Source organism: Chiroxiphia lanceolata, chromosome 15 (genome assembly GCF_009829145.1).
Source record: "Chiroxiphia lanceolata isolate bChiLan1 chromosome 15, bChiLan1.pri, whole genome shotgun sequence".
Classification (NCBI taxonomy): domain Eukaryota; kingdom Metazoa; phylum Chordata; class Aves; order Passeriformes; family Pipridae; genus Chiroxiphia; species Chiroxiphia lanceolata.
The window spans coordinates 18123100-18133097 of record NC_045651.1 but is presented as its reverse complement, the minus strand read 5'-3'; the positions used below and the strand labels follow the sequence as shown (position 1 = coordinate 18133097).

Here is a 9998-nt window from a genome sequence, read left to right as displayed (position 1 = left end):
CCGCAGCCGCGCCGGGCGGTGCCGGTACCGGCGGGGCGAGATCAGCGCCCGGGGATCGCCCGGGGGCGATGGCCCCGCCGCCCCCAGCCCCGAATCCACCTCCTTCGGGGACCCACGCCAGGCTTCCCCTGTGTTGCCGCTCAAAGATGGAGGCACAATCGCACCATCCCTGCGGCGGCGGGCACAGCCGGGAATCGCGGGAGCGGTTAATGGACAGGGACCTGGAACAGCGATCCATCACATGGGAGCTGGGGGGGCTGCCGGGGCCGGCGGGGTCTCTCTCTCTGCAGCACCCCAGGAAACGTAAGAGCCAGCAGCGATGTGATCCCTCCTACACACCGGCACAGAGGAAAACAAGGATCACGCAGCTGTAGGAATGAAACGTGCTCACAGCCCCTGAAATTCGGTCCCTAACTACAGCCCTTTGCTTTTCCCCAGCAGTGTTTATTCTCGGCAGCTGACAAGGTCAGCCGTGCCTGCCCAAGGAGTCTGTAGCAGCGCTGGCCTCGGGAGAGGTGCTTTTTATATTCCTGTCTCCTGTCCATTAACTATTCTTGCTCTACACGACTCTGGCTTTGCCTGCAGTCGAATACATGGATAGCTGGCAAAGCCATTTCAGAAATCTGAGCAATGCTGTCACCTTCTGAAATAACTCAGGGGACACTCAGAACCCCGGTGGTGTCTAAACCTAGCACAGCACTCGCCCTGCTCACACAGTACAGGTGCCTGGAGGTGCGGGCAGGGTGCCCGTGTCAGGCTGTGCCCAGCCAAGGATGCCCATGCTGTGGGTGAGGGCAGGCTGGGAAGCATCTCTCCAGCAGAGATGATCAGAGGCTGATGTGGGTGCGTGGGAAGGAGGCACGGAGAGGAAGCAATGGCTCAGGAGTGCCTGGGGAGGAGAAGCAGATGGCAACATTTCTCTGGCCGGGCAGCGATCCACTGCTGCTTGGGGTATGGCATGAAGAGCCCACGTCATGGGAAGATTCAGATACCTCCTGTTTGGAGAGAGGCTGGAGATGGCAAATCCACGCCAGGCCTGAGCCACTGCACGGCCAAAGCTGTCCCCAGTGATAAGAGCAGGGTGGGGGCCAGCTGGGGCAGATCAGGGGCTCACAGGCAGCAGCAGCAGCAGCAGCAGCAGCAGCAGAGCTCCACCTGCCCTGCCCTGGGGCTGTGCAAGAACCATGGTAAAGACAGGACACGCATGCCTGCCCCCGTGGGGAAATAAGGGATGAGAGTGCATTGTTGTAAGCATTAATGTTAATGCAATCTTAGTAATTAATCAGTCAACAGTAGTTTTTTACAGAGGACTAATTTGCAATTCTCAGAAATACCTGTGGTTAGGCTGCAAATTTACCATATCAAAAGTAAGTGGTAGACACATATCACGTGCTCAGGTTTATCTGGTTTGCAGATGAATCCTTAATGTATTCTAAATTTCATGTGTTCAACATGAAAACACCACAGGTTTTTCTCTTTTGCTGTGAATCTACAGAAATTAGTTCTTGCAGAAATCCCTTATGTTCTGACCAGTGCTGCCACAGCACAAGGAGCTCCTGCTGCAATTGTCAGAGCTTTTGCTTGGTGCTCCCCAGACTGTAAACCCCACTTGTGATCCAACATCAGGGATGCTTTAACCCAAGTATGGAGACTATGAAAACCACACACAGTAGTAGCCAGTGAATGGCTTGGACAGTTGTTGAGCAAATTCACTGTAGAGAAGGACCAGTCCTTGTTCAGTGAGGTGGGGGTCAGTCTCTTCTCCCAAGGAACAAGAGATAGGACAAGAGGAAATCGCCTCAAGTTGCACCAAGGGAGGCTTAGATTTGATATTAGGGAAAATCATCATGGAAAGGATTATCAAGCACTGGCACAGGCAGTGGTGGAGTCACCATCATCCCTGGAGGGATTTAACAGACATGTAGATACGACACTTGGGGACATGGTTTAGTGGTGGGCTTGGTAGTGCTGGGGACTTTTTTCATCTAAACTATTCTATGATTACACCACAGCCTTATAAAACATGCTTTCAGCTATTACATGAAGAGCAGAATGCGGGAAACGAGGTCAAGGAGATTCCTGTAAAGCGAAACCAGATGCCAAGGAGCTGGCAGAGGGAGGGAGGAGTAACTCGGCACAGGGGGAGAAGGAGCAAACCTTTGCATGGCTGAGACCTCACCTCTGGTGCAAACGCTTTGTCTTGTGGAAGCAGGAAGGACACCAAGGGGCTGCTGGATGCCCCAGGCTGCCCCCCCAGCAGCAGAACAGCCCAGCTCCTGCTCACACACAGTAACATCCCCCTCCCCCTGTGTGACACTGTGCCACCCCCGGCACCAGAGCTCCTGCTCTGCTCCGGGCTGGGGGATGCTGCTCCTCCTGCCTGGGCAAAGCCCCTCTCAAGGGACCCTCTGCCTTGGTGGGGACAACTGTGTCACCCTCCTAGCAGCCCTCTTGAGAGCTGGGAATTGGGAAAGCTCATGAGAATTCTGAGTTCTGTGGATTGTGTAGCACTTGGATCATGGGGAAGCTTCCTTATTGATGGGGCAAAGCAAGACCCATTCTGTATGTTTGCTGAGCCTGCAGTGTGTCCTCCCAGGGGCTCTGTGCCGGGTGCTGGAGCGCCTCTGTCACCCTGCTGGAGTGTGGGGCAGCCCTGCTCTGCCCAAGGCTCTGGCCTCACCCTCCTGGCTGCCTGCTGCCTGTCCTGGAGCAGGTGATCACATCCATCAGGGCCACATTCCACTGGACCAATAGCATCTGGGAAAAAATGATCTTTGGCAGCCTTTGCAAAGGCTCTTGACTCATCTCAGCCTTGCTGCTCTCTCAGCAGTGCAGTGTAAGTACCCCCAGAGCAGCACTGAGGACTGCCTGGTGCCAGGCTCGCTGAAATCCCATTTACGGGACTCGGAGCTCTGAGGGGCACTGTGGCCATCACTGCCCAGTTCCCGGCAGTGGTGCATGAACTTTTCCCCTCCTAAGCAGAGCCAGGCAGACAAGCACTCAGGGTGATTATTTTTAGTTTTATTTCTGATAGGAATCCTGCGAGAGAGATGGAGCACCCGCGTGAGGATTTGGGATAAACCCCCCAAAACACACCTACTCAGGTGGAGTCAGCTTTTCCAAGGCTATCCACTACTCACCAAGGACTTTAAATAGTTTTCCCTGGTGCAATGTCACTCCAGCCAGGGCAGGGACGCTGCTTTGGCCCCGGCAGCTGGCAGGGACCAGCACACGCTCCCAGTGCGGCGGTGTGGCAGGAGCAGAGCACTGAGGCACCCGTGCCCTGGGGCAGCACCCTCATCCTGCTGCCCTGGCCCCCCACCCTTCGGCTCAGGGCTGCACCAGAGCAATAGGGATGGCCAGGGATCCTGCCAGAGGAAAGGCGGGATCAAGCCCATCCCCGCGGTGTAAAACCACCTCTCCCGGAGCGATCTTTGCCAGAGGTTTCCCAAAGCGCTGTCCTCCCAAGGGATTTAGCTGTTACCACCCAGGAACCATCCCACCACGTCGGGATTCCTCTCAGCGCCGGCTCTTCCCCCGCCCTGCGCGAACCCGCTGGACATTCCGGGTTCCATCACTAGATGGTGCCGGAGACAGCGCAGCGCCCGCCTGGAGCTGCGCCTGGACCACGGCCCCGCACGGGCACCCCCTCTGCCCCTCACCTACCCCCCCATCCTGCTCAGCCCCTGCACCCCCTCTGCCCCTACCCTACCCACCCCTGCACCCCAGGCACACCCATTTACCGCTCTCTCCCCCACACATCCCACACGTTCCTCTGCACATCACACACCCGATGTGCTCCTTTGCACCCCCTGTGCTCCCCCCGATGCTGGAAACGCCCTGGGACCCCCTGCCTGGGGAGCCAGGAGGCTGCACCCCACAGACAGATCAGACAGCCCTGGGAGGGACAGGGTGGCCGCTGTGCCTGGGGACAGGAGCAGGGTGTGGGTGGCTGCCCGAGGGCCCCCCAGGCAGCTTTTCCAGTGATAGTGCTCAGTGTCCCCAGCCCTGCCCTCCCCTGGTCCCACAGTGCCAGCAGCTTGTGTCTCCTCTGGGTCCATCAGCTCAGGGAGGACATATTTGTCACTGGCCTCCTGGAACCCCCCTCGGGTTTGGGAGTGAAGAACTAAGGTGTTTCTTCAGAAGAGAGTTATTCTCATTAATAAAGCCCAAAGCCTGAACCGGGCTCGAGCAGCAGCTTCGCACAGTAACGTGTGACCTTGTGCACATCAACTGCCCCGAGAGCAGTGCTGGCCCCAGCCCAGGCACTCCCCACTGCCCTCCCCGCACAAGGAACTGCTTTAGGACTGCCTCGAAATTCAAAATATTTAAGTGTCCTGGTGGAGAAGCTGCTCCCGGGCTGGAAGAGCTCTGTGGGTGTTTCAGAGGGAGAAAAAGAGAGGCAGAATAACTTGCACAGAAGTTTCTTTAGAGTTAAGAGCAGTTTTCTGGGTTTACTATGCATGTGGGGAAGATTTTTTTTTTTTTGCCTAAAGTAATTAAAAAAGCCTCTTTCACACATGAGAAAGGGAGAACAGGGAACTTTTCCAAAAAGCCTCTTTCCCTCTACCCCCCTCCTATGGCACAAAGACTTTTATCCTCATAGAAATGGACCAGCTGAGATTTTTTAGAGTTCCTGGGGCAGCCAGCCAGTAACAAAAGCAAAGTTAAACAACTCCAAACAAAAGCTGCAGCAGAACGGGGGTGTGGTGGTGGAAATAATGCCTGGCTAAGTAGGAAACTTTAATGATGATACATGGAAAAAGTTAAACAATTAGAACTTGAATCAGACTGGCCCAGTTCCCACTTCATTTAGTTAATAAATGCTGTGCTTCATCACAGAGCTTACACCTCTTTTTTCTGAAGCAGGGAGGAGGCTCCCAGTGTTGGGCTGATCACAGTGTCTGTGTGGGCAGCAGGAGGTCTGGGGGGCCCCAGGGCTGCTCAGGCCCCCGTGTCCCCCCAGTCTTTTCCCTTGGGGATCACCCCGTGGGGCTGAAGCCCCCCAGCAGCAATGCCCAGGGCAGAGGGGCCAGGGAGGGCAGTGGCTAAACCACAGAAACACACCCATCACATGTGTGCATTCAAGGGTGAAGAGAAAACCACTAATTGGAGAGTCATAAGCATGTTAATTATTTGAATATGTGCACTAATTAGACATGGAGTTACACAGACCCACACTATGGAAATCTTTCCTGCCACATGCAGATCCTCAGAGGCTTTGTCTTTTAAATATTTTAGGCACATACAAGCAACAATTTCCATATATGAACACTTGCCAAATAAAACCTTTTAGGTTAACATCTATTGGAGGCACTTACCTCACATCCCTTCTGACTTTCCCACACACCAATGAATCAAATCCCAATCAGCTATTAAAACCACATTCAAATCCCCATCAGCTATTAAAACCAGCCCCATGTGGACTGAGCTACAGAAGCAAACATCCCTCTGACAGGGCTGCTCATCCCAGCCTGCCCTCGCCTCCTGATCCCCCACACTCCCACCACCCACTGGGCTTCTGTGCTCCCAGGGTCAGCTGTAACCTCCCCTTGGGAAGAAGGCCTGGATCACTCCAGCAGTGGCAGGGCAGTGACAGCCCCAGCCCCACAGAGCCGTGGGTCCCATCTGGTGACAGCCTGGGCCATCAGAGAGGAGCAGGTTCCCTTGGCGTGTCACTGGGACTGGTTAAACACTGCCAAAAACCCCAAGTCATTGCCCTTGTGCAGAGGCAGATGTGGTGATGCTCTGGACCATCACAGGAGGAGCTGGGTCACACTGGGGACAGGAGCCAGGCACCAGTGCAGACACGATGGCCCTTCCCATCTCCACACCCTACAGGATGCAGCGTCCCAGGAAGGTCTCACGAGTTAAAAACACAACCAACTCCCCACCAAAACACAGGCCAAACTTCAGACGAGCTCTCAGTGCCCCGTGAAAACCTTGGCTGTCTCCAAGATGCTTTTTGAAGTTTATCCCATGTCCTCCTCACCTGGATGCTGAGAGACCCCAACAGGTAGGAGTCCTGCCCCAGGAGAGACCCACCAGGGACCAGGCAAAGGCCAAGCTAAGTGATAAACCAAACAGTACAGTTTTATTTTGTATTTCATACAAAATGCACCCTCCCCATGTTTTACAGAGTTGAGCAGCATTACCTGCTGACACAAAAGGTGACACTTGCTTGTGGCACCTCCTGCAAACCCCACAAGGGGAATGAGGTGCCTGAAGCCAGGAATCAGTGTGCCCTGGGATGGGGTTGTATGAGGCAGCTCCAAGCTCCACAGGGGGATCAAGTGAATTGATTACTCCTGAGAAGGGGTATCACAAGATGCCATGTGGAAAAACTGATCTGTGGGAACTTGGGGTCAAACTGAAAGCAAAGCCCCATGCCCAGCAGTCCCAGTGCTGTACTGGTATGGCAGCCAAGCAAGACAGCCAAGGGTGCCCTGCCAGCAGCCTGCTCAGAGGGGTGTTTAAAATGATGGCAATGAACCAATTTATGAATTTCTTAGTGTTCCCTGTGCCAGGGCTGCAGACCCCTGGCATCCCACAGGACATGGCCACCATGCAGGTGGAGTCAAACAGGGACAAGAGCCCCAGGGAGTGACAAACAGCACCGCTGGCAGCTGTGACCATCTGCCTGGAAAATGGGGACAGGCCCCTGTGCCATTTGTGTCATGAGCTCCCCATCACTCAGTCGAGCTGCATTCACTCCTGGGTTTGGGGGAAGCCTGAACCTTCAAGCTACAGGCACAAGAGTTTGACCCAGCAACATGTGGGGATTGCAGCTGGGCAGGAGCTGCTGCAGTCCCTGCAAGGCTCCTCTGTGTGAAGAGGTCTAGATGTAACACCCTAAAATCCCTTCTGAGGTGCACAACCTGTAGGAATAAATTGCCTGCTCAGCCCCAACTGGGATCATGCTCCCAACCCTCCTCCAGTCCCAATTTTCCCTGTTATGGAGAGCCAGAAGGGGAAGGAGTGCTTTGCCCATCACCCCATTTCTTATTTTCCTTTTCCTTGGAAGGAAAGTGAGCACAGACATTTATTTTTCTTCCCCACATCCTCCTTCTCCCAGAGTGAAGAGAAGGAGCAGAGAGGCTGTTGCAAAGCAGAAATAACCCCATGGTACTGAACACAGGCTCCCATCACCACCCACAGCAGAATCCAGCTGGGGACTAAACTCTCTCTCCTCCAAGCACTAACATGAAAAAAACCACACTTCTCTAATAAAGCAACATCTCAAAAAACCACATTTATCTAAAAAAAGTAACATCTCACGATCCACAAAAACTTTTCCCCTCAAATAAAGTGGATGATGGACTGAAAACACAGCCTTGGGACAAGGGTTTAAATCCAATCCTGCTGCCTTGGGACTCACCCCAGCTCCAGTTACTCCCCAAGTGCCTGGAGGGATTTCATCACTCTCTCCCTGCTGGGAGGCAGACCCAGATGGCAGCAGTCTGAGGATCTAGAAATAAAGGACTAGAAAAATACAGCAAAAAATGGGAAGAGTCAGAATGGCCAAAGCAAGGGCAGCTGTGGGCAGGAGCGTGGGAGGTGGGGATATCCAAAGGGTGCTCCAGGCTATTTCAGTGACCTTTAAAGGTGTGCTTGGGTGATTAGGTGACAGAAAACAACTGAATTAGGAGTGGAAAAAGGAAGAGAAAAGCCTTGTCACAGGCTCAAGTGTGGAGATCTCTTGGGGAGCTCTAGCTCAGCCTCAAACTGCAGTGCCCTGATCCAGAGAATTTCACTGCAATTAGTGCTTTAAGAGATCACCTTTCCTTAGCACAGCTGTTGGGATGGGGCTGAGCTAGGGACCCACTGATACCACATCCTGACTCCCAGGGGGTCAATTTTTAATACCTGGGACAGTGACAGGGCAGGAGATTAAGGTCAGGATATAGGAGTCAGCTTCTCTTGTTAAAGTGCCTTATTTTCTTCGAACTTTTAAAATATCTTCCTTGCTTTTTAAGTACAGGGAGGGCACACAAAAAAAAAAAAAAAAAAGGAATACTGGTTTTATATGAAACAGAGTAGAGAATTAATCGATATTTACACAGATCTTGGACAAGGTTATGGCACAGACTAATAACCCAACACAGCAACCCAAAAAGCAGAGTGTCAAAAAGAAGGGAAAAACCTGTTCTTAAGCTTTCAACACCATCCCCCGGAGATCCCAAGTGTACAGGGCTTTATCTGGGAACGGGCAGTTTGCCTCGGGCTGTGGTAGCCGGGGGTGATCGCAGCCGGCGCAGGACGTGGGTGGGCTCTGGGCTCGGCCCGACCTCTGCAGAGCACAGCCCAGGCTTAGACCAGTTCCACTTTAGCGTTGGGATAAACAGCCACCACGTCATAGCCCTCGGGGGGCTTAACCCTCTCCTTGGCGTGGGTCTCGCAGTACAGCTGCTCCTCGATGAAGAAATACCCCCTCTGCTTCAGGTTGAGGCCGCAGTCGTCGCACATGAAGCACTCGGGGTGGTAGAGCTTGTCCCGAGCCTTGACGATGGTGCCCCTGGAGAGACGGGGAGAGCTCAGTGAGACACAGGGAACGAGCACCGACAGCCTGCCCTGCTGCCTGCAGTGAGATGGCACTCAGGGGCATGGCAGGGGGTTGTTGTGGGTTCCCATCCCGACACCTCAGCCCACCCGAAGCTGCCACGCTGCTCCAGGAGTGGTTCCACGGGGTTTCTGCAGGAAGGGACGCCCTGTGTGCTGCAGCACTGCCCCACAGCTCGCTGCAAAGCAGAGCCCTAAATATCTGCCCCCAGCCTGGCCCTGCACACCAGGAGCCAGCCAGTAAATATCTGCGCCCAGCCTGGCCCTGCACACCAGGAGCCAGCCAGTAAATATCTGCCCCCAGCCTGGCCCTGCACACCAGGAGCCAGCCAGTAAATATCTGCGCCCAGCCTGGCCCTGCACACCAGGAGCCAGCCGTGGCACTGCAGCTCGTGCACAGACCCTCAGCCCACGGCACCAGCAGGAATATGGGTACAGGCTGGCACAGCCCACACTCAGCCAGCAGGGCTGGCATGAGCAGGATGTAAATTACAACAGAACATAAATCACGATAGATCATAAATTACAGCAGACCAGAGCAGTAAAATGCCTGTATTCTCTGAAATCAGACCCCACATCCATCTGTCAGAGAGTAACTCTTCAACAAACAAACAAAACTAACCCACAACCCTCTTCTACTCGACCCTCAAGGCGTTTCCCCCTCCGTGAGGCAGCGAAGTGCCAGCTCCACGCTGCTATTCATAGTCCCTGGGCAGCTACCATGATAAGCAGGGCAGAAACCACCCCATCAATCAGCCCTGTTTTGCTGTGAGATTCCCTTAAAAGGGACAATCTAAAATGTATTCCTCAATTCCAGGCTTATATAAGGTTAGAAAAAAACCCCAGAAAGGGGCCTGACTGTGTTCTGCTGTAAACCCCAACCCGTGTGCCCGGCAGGACCCTCCCCGGCCGTGTCCCCCCTGCCCGGGGCTCTCCAGGCCGTGGCACTCACACGATGCCGTTCCCGCAGCGGGTGCACTCCGGGAGCATCTGCAGCCCCGACATGGCCCCGCCCAGCTTCGGCACCGGGGGCTTCATGTTGCGGGGGCTGCTCAGTCTGTCGAGCTTTTCACCTGCCAAGAATTAGAAACAGACAAACGCATTGAAAACTCCATCTCTAACGGCTTTGGTTTTGCCTTTTTTTTTTTTTTTAAAGGAGTCAGATGAGTCTCTGCCTGTCACAAGAGAATCTGCAACTTCCTTGGAAGTTCTAGGACAGCACCAGCTCAGTACCTGGACCTTGTCAAAAGGCAAAGCAGCTGTGATCTAGAGACAGGAGGTGAATTTGGGTGTAATACTGTTTACTGAGTTGAGAAAGATAAACAGCAAAGAGCTCAGAAAAGCTCCAGAAAGGAGAGGTTCCATCACACCAACATTTTGGGTGCACTTGGTAGATCCACTGTCAGTCAAGGAGGCAGAGAGGAAAACCTTTTGGAGAA

The 9998-nt window shown here is 53.8% G+C and overlaps 1 protein-coding gene across 1 annotated transcript in view; it reads right to left on the bottom strand.

Annotated features, from left to right (window-relative positions):
• Positions 1-6068: 6068 nt before the first annotated feature.
• PDLIM4 (PDZ and LIM domain 4) overlaps positions 6069-9998 on the bottom strand; it is a 44192-nt gene continuing 40262 nt past the window's right edge. Inside the window, exons 6-7 of the mRNA XM_032703385.1 lie at positions 9512-9632; positions 6069-8515 (exon numbers count right to left, since the gene is read on the bottom strand). Coding sequence (XP_032559276.1) covers positions 8311-8515; positions 9512-9632 — 326 coding nt within the window. The 3' untranslated portion in view covers positions 6069-8310. The remainder of the gene's footprint in view (positions 8516-9511; positions 9633-9998) is intronic.